At 38.6% G+C, this 21,666-nt stretch overlaps 1 protein-coding gene across 9 annotated transcripts in view; it reads left to right on the forward strand.

Annotated features, from left to right (window-relative positions):
- Window positions 1–589: 589 nt before the first annotated feature.
- B3GNTL1 (UDP-GlcNAc:betaGal beta-1,3-N-acetylglucosaminyltransferase like 1) overlaps window positions 590–21,666 on the forward strand; it is a 112,772-nt gene continuing 91,695 nt past the window's right edge. For 3 of the 9 annotated variants that reach the window (XM_052687983.1, XM_052687982.1, XM_052687974.1), the window contains exons 1-5: window positions 591–838; window positions 5,361–5,477; window positions 5,610–5,709; window positions 9,246–9,310; window positions 16,169–16,234. In XM_052687983.1, coding sequence (XP_052543943.1) covers window positions 788–838; window positions 5,361–5,477; window positions 5,610–5,709; window positions 9,246–9,310; window positions 16,169–16,234 — 399 coding nt within the window. In that variant the 5' untranslated portion in view covers window positions 591–787. The other 6 variants (XM_052687981.1, XM_052687978.1, XM_052687980.1 and 3 more) reach the window with 4 other exon arrangements.

Genomic DNA, 21,666 nt, shown 5'->3' on the forward strand with positions numbered 1-21,666 from the left:
GGTGAATTACTGCTTGGCTGCCTTCCTCACCTCCTCAGTTCTCAGCCTGGTGTGCCAGCAAACATTTTAAGATAACTCTGCTCCGTTTGCTTCTTGAATTGTCTGGCTGTGTAACAGGCGCTCCAGATAAACACGGATAATCTCGGGATTTTGCTTGACAAGGATTGCTTTGTGTGAATTTTTAATAATTCTGAATAGGTTGTTGCGCAGGGCCTTGTCCTGCAATCCCTTTTAGTTGTGAGCGCTTTCAAGGAAGCGAGTGGTTGCACAACGACAGCTCCACTAAGCAAATGATTGATAATAACATCACTGCCAGTGAAAACGCATCTATTATAAGACGGTTAGGAAAGAATAACAAGGATAGCGCTGAGCAGGGGCGTCTAAAAGCATGGGATGTGCTAATTGGAACAAGTACGAGGGAACGCGTGGGGAAACTGTGGGCACGCTTATTTATAGGTGCCTCTGCAGGGCTGGGCCGAAGAATCCCGAGCAAGAGGGACGGAGCCGAGCGCAACCGGCGGGTAGCAACGATGTGAGGCTTCCGAACGACAGAGCGCCCGCTGCACCGCCCCGCCACGGCGCTTCCGGCCTCTGCGCAACCGCCTCTCCGCGCGCGCGCCACGAAGGAGGAGGCGGCGGGAGAGGAGGGGGGAGAGCACGCGCCGCTGCTGCGAGCGGGAAGGGCGCGATGGAGCGGGGCGGGCCGGATGCGCCGTCCTGAGGCGGGCGGCGGCCCTCCGAGGCGGTTCCTGAAGAGAAAAGGGCCGCCTGAGGGGCGGAGGCGGCCATGGCGGAGGCGGAGAGGGCCGCTGGGAGCCCCCTCGGCTCCGTGCAGGTGGTACGTGCGTGTGTGTGTTTGAGGGAGGCGGGGCGGGCTTTGGGCGGGAGCGGAGCGCCGAGGAGCGGCGTGCCGGGTTGTTCTGGGGGTGCTGCGTGGGCAGTTTTTTGTATTTTTTTTTTCTTTCCATTTGGGTGTGTGGTTGTGTGGACTTTGAACTTTTTTTTTTTTTTTTAAATTTATTCGTTTTTTTTTTCTTTTCTACAAGTCATAGAACTGCTCTGCTCGGATGGAACCTTAAAGACCATCCGGTTCCACCTCCTGCCACGGGCTGCCCACAGCCCATCCGTGTCCTCAGGCACCTGCAGGGATGGGGCACCACCACCTCCGGATTAAGGATGTCCTCCTCACATCTGACCTAAATCTCCCCTTTCGTACTTTAAAGCCATTCCCCCTTGTCCTATGGGTGTCCATTCCATAAAAAGTTGATTCATTCCTTCTTACAGGCTTCCACCGCGTATTCAAAGGCTGCTGAGCTTTCTCCAGGCTGAACAAACCCTTTATAATGTCTACCCATGCCCAAATTTATTTATGTACCACTGGTATGGTTTGGCAGCAGTTTATATTTACGTTTGTATTTAGTGAAGCAAACATTCTTGTACTGCAAAGTAAAACAGCACAGGTTGTTAGGTGGAATTGGGAGCTTCATAGAAACTCAGGTCCTGTGGCAGGTGTTCTGGAAATCTTCCTGGGTTCAGTACAAGTGGTGAGATGTAACAGAACTGGCATGTTTCTGCCAGCAACCTCAAGTTCTTGATGGTTCGGAACAACAATTGATTCACAAGCTTTGTTTAAGGGTAGCAGTTTCTGACTTCTGTAGAATCTTCAGTGGCATTTAAATGATTATTTGAATTTATTTTCACATTCAGATACAGAAGGTTGGAGCCAGCGTGAACTGAGATTTGCTGAAACTGAAAATAGCATTTCACTTTGGTGTTATTTATTGTCCTCACTAGAAAAGGATGGTGGTAATGCCAGAAATAAGAGATTTCTTGGGCATAAAACATTCCATTGCTTGATATCTGACACTTATTATTATTTTAAACACACATTTCTCCACTTCAGTCTTGCAGTTGAGGTATTGTTTTTCTGCAGTGTAGCTGAGTGGAAAGAAGGATGTTCTTGTTGAATAATACATTTTTAGAAGGAAGCGGATTGAACTATCCATTAGTCATTTTGCATTGCCATTTTTACCATAGATCAAAACCTATTTAGCAGGGGAGCCAAGAATCATCATCTTCAGCTTAGTCAGGGCAAAACTACTATGCTAAATAGCTGAAATAGCTTCAGGCCTCATTCTAGAGCTGCTGATGTCCAGGGCAAATCTGAAGTGTCACAATGCTCAAATCCAGATCTGGTTCATCATTCTGTATTTTAATTGTACTGAATCATAGAATCATAGAATCACCAAGGTTGGAAAAGACCTAAAAGCTCATCCAGTCCAACCGTTCACCTATTACAATAGCTCCCACTAAACCATGTCCCTCAACACAACATCCAGTCTTTCCTTGAACACCCCCAGGCTCGGTGACTCCACCACCTCCCTGGGCATCCATTCCAGTGCCTGACCACCCTTTCCGAAAAGTAATACTCCTAATGTCCAGAATCTATAGGCTATGAAAGGCTTCTCTGTTGGATTTTGCTATAAATCAGTCTCAGGTAACAGAAAATTCTGGCTCAGCTGATCTTGTTATGAGATCTTGTTATGCTGATAAAATGATAGCTGATCTTGTTATGTACACGAGTTATTTGCAAGTTATGTCCTTGTGTTGGCTTAAAATTATTTGGAAGTGCATTATGTGTATTTCTAGTTCTCTGTCATCATGGTAGTTTTCAAATATAGAAATGGCTGCTGCAAAGAGAACTTGAGTAATAACTTGGGCTGTGAGTGGGAAAGAGTAGTTAAAGAAAACTGCAGCATAGGAGTTAAGAGGTTAGGAAAACTGCTGCAGATCTCCATGATGCCAGCTGCCAGAGATTGGCTCAGCAAGGCAATGGCAGGCACTGCAGGCTGTGATACATCGAGTGCGGCAGAGCTGGGGTTGACCTCATCTTGGGACAGAGCAACTAGACAAGATCTCAGGAGGTTTCTATCAGCTGCCTTTTTTGTACTAATCTGCACTTGTCAGTGAAACGTAGTGTCTTAGTTGAGGTTTATTCCTTTTTAAATAAGCCAACGAGATTGGTGTGTTTTGGCCGCACAGTGGTAGAAGCCAGCTTATGGATACTCAGCTCAGAGTAGGTGCCAGCTGCAACTTTTAAAGCAGGCTGCACATGTAGAAGTAAACTGGAGAGAAATGAAGGTTTCTGTCTGTGGTGTTTTCAGTTTTTCTTTGACTTAAAACCAACAAAAGAACATGAATGCAGAGAAGCAGTGTACTGATAATGAATGATTGTACTGATAATGAATGATAGAACCCAAGGAATCACTTTGATGTGCTGTGTTAGCAATTCTCTGGTAATGGAAGCATATTGCTGTGTACAGTTATTAGTTTTTTTTCATGTTTTACGTGGAGGAGTCAGCAGCAGATCAGCTCTGCACCCGGTTTTGACAAGCATCTGGCTTCTTGTAATGGCAGTTGTGAAAGTAGAACTGGCTCACAGTGATGTGCTCAGGAACGTGCTAGAATGTTCTGAGGTGCTGTGCTGAGATCAGAGCATCTTGGTGAATCAGGTCAGTTCAGGCTAAGCAGAAAACTTCTAACGTGATAAATCCACTGCTAAATCTAACTACTGATTTCCCCTGAGTAAAACCAGGAGCTCACCATGAACAAAAGCTTATAAATAAGTTGCATTTTTACTGTGTTCTGGTCAACATCAATCTAATTGTGGTGGCATGCTCATATTTTTACTGAGTTAATTAGGGAAAAAAAAATACTAATTATTCTTGATGTCCAAAACTGCATTGGAAAAATAAAAGGGGGAATACTTTTCTTTCTGAATGAATAAGGTAGGATGATTAACATTTAGGGACTTATTCTAATTGCCATCTAGATATAAAGAATATTGAAATCCTGAGTACTTCAAATATCTTAGTTTAGAACCTCAGACCTGTTTATTTTTTGAAGTCTTGATATAATAATCTCAGACAGTTCTGAAATTATTTTTTTTCTCCAGATGTTGTCATTGTTCTGTATTCCATTTTACTTATTTCTTTAACTTCTTTTACTTGTTTATCTCTTTACAACAGAAGTCAAAGAATTTGTTTGCTTAAACACTTAAGGTAGCTTTCCCTCTACTTAAACCCCCTCTTTCCTGTTGTAACATCCTGCCAAAATCAGGTTTTAAACTGCTACAGGTTTACTTCATTTTGCTGTGAAGTTTTATGGGTTTTTTCATTAATGGTTGTACTAGGTAATATATGGATACCTGAATGTACCTACATCCTAACCTGTGAATACAAAGAAACAAAAACCCAATGAAACAACACTTGCACGAAATGTATCTGCCTAGTGATACATGTGCATGTGTTGTCGCAATGTAAGTGTATCTGTGGGTAGGGGAAATCTTTCACAAGTGTCCATTTAGGTACTCTGGCAGTTTTCTTTTTTGAGATATTCATGTGCTCCAATAGGAACTAATCCTCTCTTCCTTCCAGCTTTGCATTATGGTTATGCACCGCATGATAAGGGGTTTGAGTTCTGTTTCTAGGAACTTCTCAAAATGTCCCATGAGACTCCTTACAAGGTACTTATGCCCTGTGCCCTAAGTTCCCCATCTATTATAAGCTGCCTCCACAGGTTACTGGTTTGGACTCTCCCTTTACAAACATAGCTGGTGTATTAATGCTGAGATTAATTTCTTAGGACTTGCATGCTGTGAATGTAAGATGTTGTATTTTGAAGTATAGAAATACTTGAGGTTCAGGGTAAGAATAATGATGGGTACTGTGACAGAGGAATCCTCATCTATGGTTGCTAACCAATTTTAAAGTATTTCAGGTAGGTTTTCACATCTTGTGAGTATGTGGCTGAAACAACAGAGGCTGTAAGAGAAAAAGCTGTGGGTGAAATGGTAACTCAGGAAGTAGGTCATAAGTCATCTTCTGGTGTGTTTGATAACAGTTTTAGATAGAGTCATTTAAAAAACCTTGGCTAGAGCCCAAGGATACAGGCTGCATGTGTAAGCATCACCAATTGGGCAGTAAGCATAACAAAAAATTGGTGAGTAAAGTATATTCATGGGAACTAAAGAGTGTTTTATGAAATGCAAGGAGGCTAGAAACAAACTAGTGTGGTGTTATAGGTATTTTGTTAGCATTTTTGGTTGAGTGGTCTCTATTGCTTCTGTGGAGATTTACTAAAGCCATCTTGTAGAACTCAGAAAATGTGAAGTTTGATAGATATGAAAGTAGAACATTCATTTATAATGAAAACAAAGGTACCTAGCCTACTTCTTCATTCTTAAGATGCACTTAGTTTTACAGAGATCTGGCACTTCCCCTTTTTTAATGAATGTTCTTGTGCTGGAAGTAGATGAAAAAAGTAGTTCTTACTAACATTTTGTGTTGTCTTTTTTGTAGTCAGTCATCGTGCCTGTTCACAACAGCCAGCATTGGCTAGATGAATGCTTAAAATCAGTTTGGGAGCAGGATTTTAAACAAACCATGGAGCTGTCAGTTTTTAATGATGCCAGTAAGGTATGCCTCCGACCCTATTGAAAATACTGACCAAATCAGCACTGTTTGTGATAGGGATTTTTACTTTGGATTGTGGTTGGGTTACCACACGTGTTAGAATAGCTGCATCTGTGTCATCTTTTTTTTTTATAGGATGGTTCAGCTGAAATCATCGCGAAATGGAAGGTCAAGTTGGAAGATGCTGGTATTCCAGTAGTCGTTGGTAGTAATGATTCAGCTCAGCCTCGAGGAGGTATGTAATATAGCAGTGGGTTGTTTTTAATGATTTTTTTTTAATGGTTATGGTAGACATCTGGTTTCTACTTTGAAAAGTATCTTAGTAGCACACTTGAATTGTGATGGGGGGGAAAAAAACATCACATTTCTTTCCAAATTTCCATGTTCAAAAGCTCATTCTAATTTAGAATTTGGCCCCATTGTTTTTGGCTTTTAGGCTTTGTTTATATGTTCAGGAAAGAAGAACTTGGCTTGATACTTGTGCTCTACTCAGCAAAAGAATTTTGTTTAATTGTAGTGTACACAATGTTGTTAATGCTTACAGTTTTACTGTGGCTTTCTGATATCTGATTTATCTTCAAAGGATGTGTTTTAAGGAAAAAAAGACAGACAAGATTTCTTAAATAACCGTTTAAAAAGTAAATATTCTTCAGGATTGTAGAACTGACCCTAAAAATGTGAAATAAAGGACCCTAAGGGCAGAACTGTGTGAAAAGGTTCTTTTCTTTTTGAATCTCAATTCTGATTCCTGAGCTTGAACAATTTTCCCCTTTTCAAAGTTCTACACCCATCATTACAAGCAAGGCAATTTAATTACAAGTTATAGGTTTCTTTCCTTTATTCATGGCTGCTATGTTACCTAACGTGAAGACTGCAGGTTTCTTACTGTTACCATTGCAAAACTGCTGATTTAAAACAGGGTTAAATTCAAGCCAATTCTGGAGTTCTGCAGTCGGCCTGTAAATAGCCATCAAGTTGAATTGTAAAGTACTTTGCTGTAGGATGAATGTACAGATGGTGGGATATGAACTGTAAAACTTCTGTATTTCTGATTTTAAATCTTGCTCTTTTTGCTAGAATTGGAAGATAAGGCAGCAGTTGCTTTAACTGAAGAGGCAGAGGGTGGCTGGTGAGATAGAAAGCTAAGTAGGCTGAGATTTTTTTCAGCAGCAAAGTCAAAGAATAATACAGAAGGCTGTTAATTATGGTACTTTGGAAAGCTGCTAGCAGTGCTTTTTGTACATATATATATAATATTTTTTAATATATATTTTGTTATATATTTTCAATTTCAACAAAGCATTTCCTATATATAGTCTTGTTCCAAATGAACTGTTTTATTACTAATGTGTGTAAACTAGTTTTCAGTTTGCAAGGCATGATATTTTGACAATAATTTATGGTAATACTCTGAAGTCAGTTCACCTTTGCACTCTAGAGAACTGAAACTAAGCTGGAGCTGTGAACTACAATGATTATCTCGTGCCACTAAACAGAGATGTCAGATTAATTGTCATTTTAACATGTATTTGCCAGTGTTAGCACAGCCAAAACCTGACCAAATCTATAAGAAATGGTTGGGTGGGGGCAGGGCACAGCTGTGAGCATTGTTTTAAATAATAGTATGAAATGCTTTTTTTTTCTTTAAAAAAAAAAAAAAAAAGAGAAAACAGCCAAGCTTATTCATGTGGAAGTCAACCTCAGGTCACCATGAGAATGAGGACATCTTTTCTTCTTGGTTGTTACATTTCAGGAGCAGGTTACTTGAAATCCATAGTATTTGTTTGCTTTCAGTGATTTACTTTTATTATGTTAAGGACTAGTTACAACTGTAAGGAGTCTTTCCTTTAATAGAAGATGCTTTACTACAGAAACAATGTACTAGTCAGGCTTCACATCTTCAACTATTTACACAAGATTAGGATTTATTTCTGATTCTTTTCGAACATGTAAAAGAAAAGGGGGGACCTAGGGAAAAAGAAAGGGTCACTTGCCTAAAAAAAGGAGACCTTTTTCTTTCCAAGAGTAAGGAATGTTAATATCTCACTGAGGCTTAAGTTTTTACGGTTGTAACCATGGTAACAGGCTCTTTTCACCAAGTAAGCAGGCCTTACAAAACTCAGAGACCTGGCACAAACATTTGATTTTCTTCAGTAGAGTAATATTAAGGAAATTCTTTCACTCGTGCCAAACATAGGGTTCATTGTGGAGCAAACTTTTTAATATCTAGTTTCTTCTACAGGGAGCTATGCTGCTCGTTTCAAGAATTTTTAAAATATGCATGTTTTTCTCTCCCTCCCTTCAAAGTTACTGTCTAGCATAAGAAAAGCTTTAGGGCAACTACTGTCTTCATCTTAATAAATATTTTTCAACTTTTTTCTCATAAAGTATATTTAATATTTCATTATCTTATTGGAAAACAAGATGTGAGGTATTTCAAAAGTTCTCACAGTAATACAGTTGTCATCTTGTAGTTGTCTTTGAGTCTGCTTCACTTGTTTCATTACTGATTCACAGCAATTCATTAGTTTATCCTGAAGACAGCTGAAATATTGGGGCATTTTGAAATGCAGATAGAAATGTAAATACAGGCTGTTTTACAGCTGGTCATGGTATATCTGAGCATTGACTGACATCGAGCAAATTTAGTTATATCCTGTACTTTTTCTTTATAAGGTCCTATGCAGTAGTGGCCTTTCTCTTGCTTGGCATGTTCAGGCCTGCTAAAACTGTTTCCTGCTAAAACTGCTGGTGCCAGGCTCAGCTCTGTGTTGTGCTAGGTGCTGACTTTGCCAGCTGCCTTTTCTTACTGCCAAAAGAAAAGAGAATGAGAGTAACTGTAGATGAGTGTGAAGTATTCATACATGCATAGAAAGTCGATTCTAAGTACGCTGTAAGATAATGCAAGAAACCTGTGGAGAACTTAAAGTGACTCATAGGCTCTCCACTAATCAGAGTACTTCAGAATCAAACAATTACAAGGAAGAGCCTCTATCGCTACGGCTGTGCTGGCAGTTGATAGAATGCTCCTTTGAAGCAGTAAGCAATGCAGTAATAAGTCTTTTTCTCGGGTAACTCAGCAGAATAGCCAAGGAGCTTGTGAATTAAATTAATTGAACCTTTGAGCCCAGCTAAATTTGTTCCCTGAGCAAATTTGAAGCTGTATCATCTAATTTACAGAAGATTGATTCTTTTTCACATGCAAAATCGGGCATTTTAGATATGATAATGTTTAAAATTACCCCACTCTGAGTAATGGTGAGACTTCCTAGCTTTATCTTTCTAGTTTTCCCATTAAAGAATTAAAAACCCCCACATCCTCAGCAGTATTACGTGTCCTCAAGGTTTTGTATTTGCAACATGGAACAGAACTTTGTCTTCTATTTGTTGTGATCAGATTTAAATACATGTATATCTGGGCATCTTTTTCAGCATCTGAAGTGCTGGGTATGAGATCTGGGCAGCTGGACTCATCAAGATAAATATTATGTATTGTGTATTTTGGGACGGGTGGTAAAAGTCTAATTCTGCTAAGTGGTAGAATTTTAACACATACAGTTGATAACCACACAGAGAGCAATACTGAAATGAGTGTGTATGTAGCTATTTAAAAGTTACCTGGTTTTAATATGGGAAAAAAATCATTTTTCCTAATACTGATTTTTTTTTTGTCTATTTAATCTGTACTGAGCTGCAGTAATTAAAAAAAAAAAAAAAAAAAAAAAAAATTTCAAAACCTACCACATAATTTTATATTTATTTTCTCAACAGTTGGATTTGCTAAAAATCAAGCAATAATGCAGAGCTCAGGAACCTATCTCTGCTTTCTGGATTCAGTAAGTTAATGGATTTTATTAAATTCAATTTTGTCAATAAGATTCTTTTGTTCTTTTTAGTGTGGTGGCTGATTTGCCATAAATACAAGCTCTTTAAAGGTGTTTGGGTGTTAAAAATATTTATAGACCTACAGTTGTCTTCCAAACTGCAGAAGGCCCACAACCTTTTATCACTGTTTGATTCTATGGGATTTCACAAGAAGTTATGAGCAGAGGTGTGCAAAGTTGTTCAGGTGTTTTTAAGATTTTTTTCTTTCCCACATGCTTTAGAAAGTGGTATAGATGAGAAACCAAGAGCTAATCTGCTGGGTTTTGATGCAAAATTGGAGATGCCTTGCCTCCCTTCTTGAATATATTATTTTCCCGTCCTTTGTTGGGCTCCTTCAGTGAACCCATTCAGCTCACTCACCTGCAGATAACTATCTGACTTTATGCAGTATGATATGCAGTGAAGGGTTTCACCAATATGCATAGCTGATCTGAGGAATGGTGCCACGTGGCTGGGATCAGGCAAGAAGAGCAAGACCTTTAAGGCTCACTGATCTCATGTAATTTCACCTGAAGATTAATTCTTTCCTCTGAATTGACTGGTTTAGGAGGAAATGATTGCTGGAAGTGTAGGTTTTCAGATAGACTACAAGTTAACATTATGATTGGCTTTGCCTGTTAGAAAGTGTCATGATCTTTTTCATGAGAGCAGGGATGCAAATTCTACAGCCTTATAACCACACAGGTTTTAATTTGGGTACTCTTTCAGTTTATGGGCTCTGTTTGTTGTACCAGCTGGGTAGAAAGGCTTTTCTGATAGTTGCAATTTTGTGAATTAATCAATGTTCTGCTGCAAGATATGGCTAATCACTGGTGCATTTCTTTTGAATCAAGACAATGTGGCAGAAGTTTCTTGTCTTCTTTTCTAAGAAATTAAGCTTTGCTTTGGTTTTTCTCACCTGTATTTTTTCTTTTCTTAAACTATTACTGTGTTTATCTGCTCAGTTTTCTTTTTAGAAAGTGTTTATTTGAATGTATCCTGGCTTCTCATTAGTAGTTTTTTACAGGGTGTATTTAATGTTTGTATACAAGTTTATGATGAGTTAAGCTTTGAAATGCTGAAACTGATACCTATTGGTATGTCAGCAAACAAAAACTGAGCATTTATTGAACACATGGAACTTAAAATCACCTACAGAAATCCATGGGTGTTGGATAGGTCAGGCTCATGTGCATCAAAGAGATGTTTATGCAGCACTCACCTTCGTGCTGCTGTGTATTTTTCTACTTGCTGACTAGCTGTGCAGACAAGGATCTATTACATCTATTATGAAATCCAATCAGCAATGGTTTTGAGTTTCTGCAAGATTATTATTAGTATGTTTCTGATAATTAGGACTTCGTCAAAGTGATTTGATTGAGAATTTTATGAATTCCAGTATGCATAAGCTTGGAGGAAGGCACCAAGCCTTTGTGTTACACATTTCTGTAGCTGCTTTGAGCTAGAGGCTTCAAAATAAAAGACATTCTGAACGACCAGAACCCTGATTTTGGTACAAAGAAATAATAAACAAGTGACTTCAGTGTTTTTCGTACCATCTTTCCTTGTGGCAACCATTGTTTGCTGAAAACAGGTCAGAGGAAATAAAATTCATGTGGAAACTGCTACGAGTCTGAAAATTGCTCAATATTTTGACCATAGTCAGAAAATGTTGTGATCATAGCCCAAACACAGATGTTGCCAGCTGTTTAATAGCTCTGCTTCTACACGCCACCTACCTTCTTCATTTCAGTTACCAACCCAGCGTCAGGCTCCATAGGAAGGAATGCTGACATCAGCCGTGTGGAACGCGCTGCAGTGATGCCAAAGAATTGACCTTCAGATGCAGCAATAATTGCAGGCTTGCTGTAGGTGGATGTGGAAAGAAATGGGCTGCATCAATAGTCTGCATGCATTTCATATAGGTGAATTAAAATACTGTGTCTCCTTGTGCATTCATTTCACTTATGCATCTTTGAGAGTTCTGGCTCCAGGGAGACGGTCTCGCTTGCCATTCCAGCTGGAGTCAAGCTGCTTGTGTTATGTCTCTCAACACAGATCTGTGAGGACAACAAATTGGGAAGAAATGTGGGGGGAAAAAAAGGTTACAGAGCTCAGAACTGTCAGAATTTGATCAGCCTATTCTAGTATGAAGTGGCAGCTGTTTGACTAATAGCTATTATGGAGTTTCGTTGCTGTAGCTGTTGTTTAGAAGTGAAATCTGTAACTACTGAGGCCTTTTTCCCACCAGTGAATTAGAAAATGTGAAGATACTTAACAAACTGTTCTTATTGTAGTCTCAGAAAATCTTGGTCGTGATGACAATAGAATTCACTAATTATGCTAACACCTTTCACAGTTACTTTTTCTCCTCTTCAAATTATCTGTGGCTACTTTATCTACCAGTTGCGTTTTATCATGGTATTAGTTTGTCAGCTCTCTGTAGTGGTTGCCATCTTTGCTATAAACATTCAGTCTGTTTTAGCACAGCAGGAGGGTTATACTAAAAATTCCTTGATTTGAATCTCTGTGTTCATTGACCCTCAAACATTGCCTATAAAAACGTGTTTATTTAAAAAGAACACACATTGGATCCTAAGAAACGTTCAGTCTTCCCAATACTTCAGGTTTATTCACTATTGGAGGATTCTTGACTATTTAAGAAGAAATTTGAGCGTGCCTTTTTATTTGACCTACAGTATTTCTAGCCATTTGAGTCCTCATAGGAAGATTTTAATTAATTTTATACTGATGCAATGTGCTCGTCAGTCAGGTGCCCAAGGTCACCAAATATGTCCTCCCTTATAGGCCTTTAAGTTGCCACGATCCAGAGAAAAGGAGAGCACCATAAATTCAGCTTCTTAGACTTGTGTTTCCTTTGCTGTTGCTTTTTTCCCTCAATTTAATTCAGAGGCAGAAAAGTTGTTTCCTCCCCCTAATCTTGCAAGTACTGACAGGTAGTTGAGATGTGCTCTGCTCAGGTGTCTGCACAGCAGCCATTCAAATGCACAGTGTTAATGTTTTTAATAGTGTGGGGCTAATTTTAAAACTTGCCTCTGGAAAATTGCCTGATGAGTGTTTTTTTGCACTGATGCTCCTGTGGACAGAGCGATTTTTGGAGGTCACAGGCCTTCTGCTTCCCCAGTTCAGGGAGTTACACTGAACAATTGCAAAGGAAGATTTTAATTACAGTCCAAGCAGGTGCAGGATAGATGAACATCCATTGGGCGCAGTGAAAGACTTTGGAGATGCCATATTGTTTGTCATGGAATCAAGCCTTCCACCTGATGTTGCAACAAGCTGCATTTCACCTGCAGTATCTGCAGAGCACAAGGTGCCAGTGCTGTCAGGATGCAGTGCGTCAGCTGGGTTCTTTTTCTGTTGTTTGTGGCTTTTTTTGAACAGCCAAATGAAGGGAATTAGAAAAGCATATGATGAGGTCTATGATGTGAGATTCAGACAGGACAGTATCGAGCTTCAATTAGTGCATCGTTTAATGTGAGCTTGTCCTTGGTTTTAAAAAGGAAATTTGTGTTGTGCATTGAGTTGTATGTTTTATTTCACTTCCTGCAGTGGAATTAAAAAACTTTCAATGGAAAATTATCAAGTTATCACTGTGGATTTCCGTGTGGTCTAGGCAGCCTGCCTGGTTGAAGAAGCCAGTGAATGTTTATCGTTTGAATTTACTCAGAATGACTAAAGAAAGACATACTTGAAGCAGCAACAGCTTTGAATAATATCCTTTAGGTCGGATTATTGACTTAATTTCCTTTGCTTCAACTAAACATATGAATGAAGTAAAACAAAGCAACTAGCTCAGTGTAAATTGTGCGTGTTTATAATTGTAGTTGTGCGTGCCTCTGGATGGAAGGAAAACAGCCCAGCTGATAGCTGTATAATGAGCTTTGCTGATCCTGCAGCATCTGCAAGCTGTATAGAACTCAACAGGAGTGAGCCAATGTTCTACAGAAGGGACAGGTTTGGTAGGAATGCAAGCAGTCGAGCGCCTGTCGGACTGAAAGGTGATGGAGATCACAGCCTCCCACTGACAGAAACACATCTGGGCTTGTTTAGAAATCCCTGCTGGCTTTTCATGTGGAAAAAAAAGTTCTTTTCATTCTCCCATCCTTCAGCAAATTGTTTCCCTACTCAGAATGGACACTGCAGAACAGGAAATGTGTTTGTAATCAACAACATTTGTACAAATTCTGGGTTATTTTCAGTGCCTGATGTTGCCTTCTGTTTGTGGTGCTGTATTTCTGTACCTGCTTGGCATTGTTTGCACTGTATGCACCTATGTACCTATTTAGCTGAAACTAAATCCAGGTGTTACCTAATTTTTCTACATTCTTCTACAAAGTTTGGTTTTGTTTTCTTATTCTATTACTAGGACAGATTTTGTGACTTAAATATATATATTCAATGTTATCTTCCCTACTCACACACACCTAGGAGACAGGAACAGACTGACTATACCTTGTTTTTTCTGAATGTAGTCCATTTTTCTAAACAAATTAAATATGCTTTTGCAGTTAGATTCAAATATTTTTTACTGTCTTTTGTCTGACATGACATTAGTGAAAAATATCCTGAAAAACATTGGTTTAATTATTATAATCATTTGTGATTATATAATGTGCAACTGGATAAAATAATTGAACATTTAGTTGTCTAATATTAAAGTTGTTGAACAAATTTTTTTCCCCCTCTTTCTGTGAACTCAGGCATAGCAAAACTAAACTTCAGTGCATTGTATGTGTAAAACTGTAGGTGAATAAATGCCTGCATTTTTCTTTTAAGGTTAAAGGGCATTCTGGGTAAGAGTTCATCATTTTCAAGCATTAAAGAATAAAAATGTGTTTATTTGTTTTGTTTTTTTTAAAGGGCATTTTCCATTTTTTGTGGTCACAGTGTTCCTTCTTATTCTGTAACATCCAGCTTAGCGATGGTCTCGATGGTAGCCTAAAGCCCAGTTCTGTAGTTCTGTTAGTTTTGCCACTAGAGTTTGAATGCTGCAATGTTCTGGTAGGGGAACCTTTGCTGTCAAGTTGTCTGCTCAAAAAAGCGTGACATTGAATAGAACGTTTGAATTTGGTTTGAATGATTTAAGTGAAGTTATTGTTCATCCTCACGTACGCATGAGTTGTTGAAATTTATCTGCTGTGCTGGATCATGTATGTTGGAGTATTTTAGCATGAGAGCCTATGTTGTATATTGTAAGAGACAAAAGTGACCTCATTCTGAGCATTTTCATTCCTTTCTTATGGATGGATTTTGTATTATTGCTTTGTAGGGATTAAACAAGGTGACATCTAAGAGTTATAATTAATTCTTAAGGTAGTAAACAAAGTTCAGTCAAAATATAACTCTGTATTGTGCATTAAAACCACATTTTAATTTCAAAAATAGGTGTACAATTAGTTGACAAAGAAAGTTGTTGTCCTTTGAGGGGATAGGATAAGTGTTTTGCTGTAACGTGTACTCGATGACTTGTTGGTACAGTAGATTAGAAGACAAGCCCTTTAGTCAAAGTAACTGATGTGGAGAGCTTCCTTCTCCTTTTATCACAAAGGTTGAAAAATCAGATTTTTCTTTTCCACTATGTTGCCTTTGAGAATGGTTAACATCTCTCATATTTATTATTAAACTTACCTTAAATGCAGCATGCAGACTAATGCTTTTGACAGTAAATCTCTTCCTGCTCTTACGAACTTGCGTGGTGCAAGAATCAGTTTCAATATTATGTTGTTTTATCTTTAACCTTGATTTGTGTTCAATAGCTGGATCTAATTCTGTTACTTCTGTTACTTTTAACAACTGTGTAAGAAAGCTGGAGTTGATACTGAGATGGAAAAAATATGAAACCAAAATGTAAAAGAATACAGGGATAGTACTCAGGAGATTAAACTTAGGGAGGAAAATCTGTGCTAAAATTGGTTGTTTTAACAGACTAAAGCCATAGTGCAGAAAATATATAATTTTAAAGAGATTTCTCCTATCTGTTCAAAGAAGGGAAGGAAGTTCTTTCAAGGCAACCCCTCTTGTCATGTGTAAATAAAGCAGACCTTCATGCTACAAGTGAAAAAAGCATAAACCTCAAACTCACATCTAAGTAGTGTTTCAAAGCCAAGTCAACACTGATGTGTTTTCTGTGTATCTTGGGGTTCTATTGCTTTTGCTTAGAATTTCATAAACTCTCAAATAAGCTTTTTGTGCTTATAAAACATGTTGTACTGGAAGATCCAGAGGCAGAGGGCCTGTACTTTGCAACAGAACTACATACAGCTCAGACTGCAAAGAATGCCTATGAAGAAAGAATGTGAAGAACTTTTTGAATTGAGGATGTTATCAGCTGCACATCTCTTATTGGTGTGTGCACTTTACAGTTGTTTACTTCTTGTTCATGACTGTTGTTCTGCCATACACTCCTCTGTTGTCCTTCTTTCCCACATGCATTTCCTTTTATATATTTTAAAGAAGGCACTGAAAGATCACTTAGAGAAAATTCAGGGGAATGGTTCTGTGTATTTTAATCTATTGAGATTGAAGCAAAGTAGCAGATGAAAATAAGAATGCCTTTTTAAAATGTGCTTTCTCATTTTTAGTTCCACTTGCTCGTGGGCACTGATGAAGTTAGATGCAAATGCGTTATTTCTGTGCTTGAAAGAAGCCAAGCAATGGTCACAGTGACTTTCATATTTGTTCCATTTGTGTGTCTGAGTACAAGCCAGTAAAATGATGTTAATTTAACAGCATATTCTAATGTGTGTCTGAATGCTGCACTGTGACCCTTTTTATATTCAGTAATAACAGCGTGCTGTTTATTTCAGGACGATGTGATGATGCCACAGCGGGTTAGGCTGCAGTATGAAGCTGCCATTCAACACCCAAACAGTGTGAGTACTTTCTTGTGAATTTTTGTGCTTTTTCTGTTACAGAATGCTGGGCGTATCTTTAAAAGGAGGTGAAAATTTTGCGGTAGGGCTGGTGGAGGCAAAGCAACACCCAGTGCATTCCTTAATTTTTAATCCTTGCACTGAATCGTAACTTTGAACTTCTGCTTCTGTTGTTTAGAAAATCAGATGTCATTATGGCAGTGATATTCTTTTTCAGATAGTTCCCCTAGCGTGTGTCACTTTAAGAAAGGAGAATGGCTTTTTTTTGTATGACCCAACTAGGTAATGTGAGACATTACCAAAATATTGGCTACAGATACGGTTTAACTATTTTAAATGTTTAAGAAACTATGAAGAATGTATGGGTTGTTATTCTTAATAAGCCAGCCTACAGTTAAATTGATGTTTTTCCCTATGACTGACTGCAAAAGAAAATGTTAGGTAGAATCCCATTTTATTCTTGTGAAACGAACACTCAGAAATGATCCGTGAGTTAACTGGCTTATGATCTGTGTGGATTTGATATTAAATCAATTTCTGTGATAAGGACCTTCGGAGAGAATTTGTGTATTTTGCTCTCCTTACCTGGAAATAATAAAAATGAATTTCAGTGCCAATTACTTCGTTTGTTGATGCTACTGATGCAAATTCCCTTATAAACTTGAAGTCTGAGTTTGTGTTCCTGTCAACAACGTTTGGCAAAAAGTGGCGTAAGTGAAGAAAATTTCATGAGAAAATGTCAGATATGAAAGCAGTGTGCAGGACATTGCTGGTAAAGAAAGGTCACTTGACTTTTGTCAGAAAGGCATTTTCTGCAGCTCTCCTAACAAAACAGGCAATTTTCATGTTCTTACTGCCTGGGAATTAAACATCTTTCTCCTTTTCTCCCAGAGACACTTACTCCAAAGCAGAGATTACTGCGGTTGTTTCAGCTAAGAAATGCCTGCCAACAACCTGCTGGTTAGCGGTGGGATGTGTACCTGCTCACTGGAACACCTGCGTTAGGTCTCTTATGAAATCTGATAACCCCTACGATGTAATTTATGAAATTATAGTTTTAGTAGCACCTGAGAAGCAGTTAACCTTGTTCATACTATGAACATAATAAAAAAATACATGGAAGGTTGTTTTTGTTCTGATATGAATCAGTTAATTTGCTTCTGTAATGAAATGCCAAAAGACTGGAGAGACAAGTTGATCCAGTTGTGGAAACTGGTGTTAAGAGCTATCCTATTTCTTGCTTGTCTGACTTCTGTGTGCATCTACTGAGACTTTTTTAATTAGGCTAATTTCAACCAGACAATTTGTGGTCTATTTAGAAAAGATTTCAACTGTTTTGTTTATATTGTTATAGGTTAGTACCTAACAACATTGAGTGTGAGCTGTTAAATGGGAATCAAGTACGTAGTAAATGAGTGTATGAACAGTGGAGAGTATGTCTTTGCGATATGTTTTAACACAGACTTGTTCTTTGCATGCTCCCAGCTAAAGTTATGGTCCTGTTTTGGGATGGAATTATATGTCTATTTCCAAAGCTTACTAAAATGGTAAACTTAAACCTTAATGAAATGGATAAGACATACGTGTTCCTTGTACAGCAGCCTTCCTTATGCATTTCTCTCTCAACCTTTTACTGAATCATAGGATTTCCATGCAGCATTGTAGGCAATGACCTTCTTTTCTTTGAAATTCTGTTGTGTTTTTTTTTGTTATTTCCTACCTTACATAATAATTAAATGTAAAGATTTTCCTGTTTTGTCTTCTTGAACCCTAAGAAGGCAAAAACAAATACATGTTTGAATTGCATGGTAGATATTTTCTGTGTTATAGGTATAGAAAATGTTTGTAATAGTTGTGTGAAGAATACCTTCTGCATTAATACTGTGTCGTCCAGAATTCTAGTTCAAAGACTTGGAAAAAAGAGAACATTTCCAGCTCTTTCTGCTGAGCACCTCTGTGTGGTCCAAGGACCCCTGACAGTTCTGTTGTAGCTTCAGCTATCATGAGAAAAGATTTGAGAACATTCTATCCACAGATGTTCTGACCACGAGTACAGACTGCCTTACCCTGACTTGAAGTCTGGTCAAGAAACAGTGGCACCCAAAATATTAGATGCCTTTGCAATGATTTCCCAGCCAACTGTTGTTCAAAGAAAGTGGTGTCTCTCAGCTTGCCCCCAGGATCAGGTAGCAGAGTAATGCTGCAGCATCCCCTAGCTTTATCATCCAGTTTCCTGTACTGAGGACTACTTAATCATGCTTCTATAAAGACAGAACAAAAATTCCTCTCTACTCTCTTAAGCTATTGTTACCTTCAGAACTAAAAAAAAAAAAAAAAAAAAATCCTCTATGACAGAGATGTCCTGTTGTTGGAAACGTTTACATTGTAAGATTTTGGATCTAAAAAGCAAATTACTGATACGTTTTATTAAATGCAGCTTTCTTAGAACCACTATCATCCTGACCTCTGGTGAATATATGAATATATTATGGCAAAGTTCTGTTGACAGTTTTTATAAACAGAAGACTCTCAGAGGATGGAAGTTTTTGAGACTCAGCATATTTCTACAAGTCTTAACCTCTGTCTCAGTACAAATACCTACCTTTTGCAGTTTGGCAGCTGGCTATTGTTAATATAGCTACCAACTTATGGCACCACCTATGCATTTAGGTTATGCAGCGCGTGCCTTCAAATCACCTATGAAATCTTGCACAAGTGTTTGTTTATCCCTAGAAACAGTACCAATTCCATGTATTGACCTTATTCCATTTACCCAGGATTGCTGTCACAGATCATATGTGCTCACTAGTGAGTGAGAAGATTCAAATCGTGTTTTCTTTAGTTCTGAGAAATTCAAGCTGTGATGCCTTATTTTACTTAGTGTGCTTCTGGAGAAAGTCCAACTTCGTGTACATTCTAGTGTTCCCTTAAATAAAGCTTTTCAGTTTGGACAAGCCCACGCCATGTGCTCTTCCAATATGCTTGCCCAAACCACATGCACATGTATACAGATATAAAGGATGCAGTCTGTCACACTTATGACCCACACTTATTCTGCTATTGAATATAGGCAGAGAAGTATCCTTTAAGAATTCCCAGGGCTTTTTGTTTCAAGGACAGAGGAGATTGTTATCTGAATCTGCTCCCAGGCTGTCTCGTTGCAGAGTGCTGGGATCTCGACCTGCTCTGGGCGTGCTGAGGTGACATGAATGGATGCGATTTGAATAAAATCTCAAGGAGCTCGAATAGCATTGGAAAGCTTTGCTAGGAAATTCCTCATCCGTGAGATGCATAGGTACCTGGCAGTGCTTTGCCAGGCTACTGTGCTACTGTGCCACTTGGAGAACTCTTCCAGTGTTCTGATTTTCCTAAGGATTCTGTATATTGGAAGGAGTAAAGAGATGCTAAGATCAGATATGCTGTTTGCACTCAAAATCCACTGACCTTCTCATCTGCCTTAGAGCCATGCTAGATGTTTTTTCAAGCAGTGGATTTTCTTCTTAGCATGGTGAGGTGTTGATCTTACTTCTCTCACCATTGTTTTTTTGAGTATATGTGTACCCCCACAGTACACCTGTGCTCTTCCTGTGTCTTCTCAATAGCTGGTATTACAACACAGACAGAGGACATAGTTATTTCCTTCTCTTTTCACTAGCAGTGAATCTGTACCTGTGTTAAAGTGAAAACCTTTATTGTTTTAAAAAGATTGCTGGCCTCTTTCTCAAACATGTAGAATACTTAGGCACGTGAGAGCAAATTGCGTATACCATTTTATCTTCTCAACGAGAAGCCCTCACTGCTGTGCATTTCTAAGGCAGGTATTTGGCACATGCTGTAACTTGGATTGAGGTCAATACCCGTAATGCCTGCGGCAGTTTTCACTTATAGCATTATCTGAGTCTGTTAAACAACTGACTAAATTCTAAGTATCTTTGGTTAACGTGACCTGAAGGTGGTGGATTGGACCGAGTGAACTGGGACAATTTATGACACACTACTAGCTCACAGAGCTGCTCATCTGCCTCTGGGTAAAGAAATGTTGCACAGTCAGTGAAAGAATCAGAATCCTGAACAAGTGAATGAGGTACCTTGTCCTCTTTTTTAGGCACAACTCCTGGCCACAGCATCACGTCTTCTTCCCCATCCTCTTTGAATGTCAGAAATTAACTCAACTTAGAAATGAAGTCTTTTTTCTCCTTTTTTAATTTTTTCCCCACTTTTTTTCCTCTGGTCTGACACATACCTTTCCTGATATTGAAAGTTATATTCTAGCAGATAAGAGTTTTGTAGTTGTTGTATAATCTACTCGCCTAGGCCTGTTGCACATTTCTATTACATGTTAGAAAGACTTTTTTTCCCCTTCTCCACTTTCTTTATCTAATCCTTATTCAGCCCTGTGCATCTGGTTAGACATCACTAACTTGAATGTTCTTGCTGCAGATAAAAACAATCACTTCATTTTCTTTTGTGCCTAAAAGGATCTGCTTTCATTGATTATATCAGTCCTTTCAGCTTCCACATTTTTCATTTGAACTGATATCTGAGATCGCAAGACTGTCTCAGGAGCAGAGAAGTGCACAATCAAATGAGAAGATCACGTCTTTTAAGTATAATTGAATAGTTTTAGTGGTAGATAATAATGTGAAAGAGAACTTTTAACATCAGCATTCTGTTTGTTTTTATGGTTGTCATAATAACGAGGTCTGATTCTTTTTCAAAATGCCTAAAGGATTACAATGTTTCAACTATTTTTGCACTAGTAAGAGGCAGGGTTTTTATATGTTAATCCATGAGGGCACTGGGAATGGCTTAAAAAATACTGAGGGTTGTTTTGTTCTGATTGCATCAAGATTAAAAGGCGTTCTTATATAATCTGTTAGAGAGTCCAGTATTTTAGATGTGGCTGCTTGGAAGGAGGGTGGTACTTCTAGGTCGTTTGGCATGCTATCCACACACATACTCCCTTATCAGAGCAGCTCTGTAAGTCAGTGTGCTCTGGTTGTTCGGTACACATTATATGAACACTAAATGTAGTATAAAGAACACTATATGTGAATACTGTGTCCTAAGTGGCTTTGCTTTGCAGAATAGTTAAGAAATAGAATCACAGAATCACCGAGGTTGGAAAAGACCTACAAGATCATCCAGTCCAACCATCCAGCTGTCACCAATAATTCTCACTAAATCATGTCCCTCAACACAAAATCCAAGCACTCCTTGAACATGTTCTCATCTATCTCATGTCAGGTATAACTGCACGTGTAGAAACTCCTGTGATGGAGTTCTAGTACAGCATCGCTCCTTAGAATGCTGCCTGGTTCAGCAGAATTTTTCACTGATGCATTTTATTGAGCAGCTATGCCATAATCTATTAAATTAAAAGGGCTTTTTGTTCCTGCTTATTATCAGAAACCTGGAATAAAAGCAGGAAA

Source organism: Tympanuchus pallidicinctus, unplaced genomic scaffold (assembly GCF_026119805.1).
Source record: "Tympanuchus pallidicinctus isolate F22 unplaced genomic scaffold, pur_lepc_1.0 scaffold23, whole genome shotgun sequence".
In the NCBI taxonomy this organism is placed as follows: domain Eukaryota; kingdom Metazoa; phylum Chordata; class Aves; order Galliformes; family Phasianidae; genus Tympanuchus; species Tympanuchus pallidicinctus.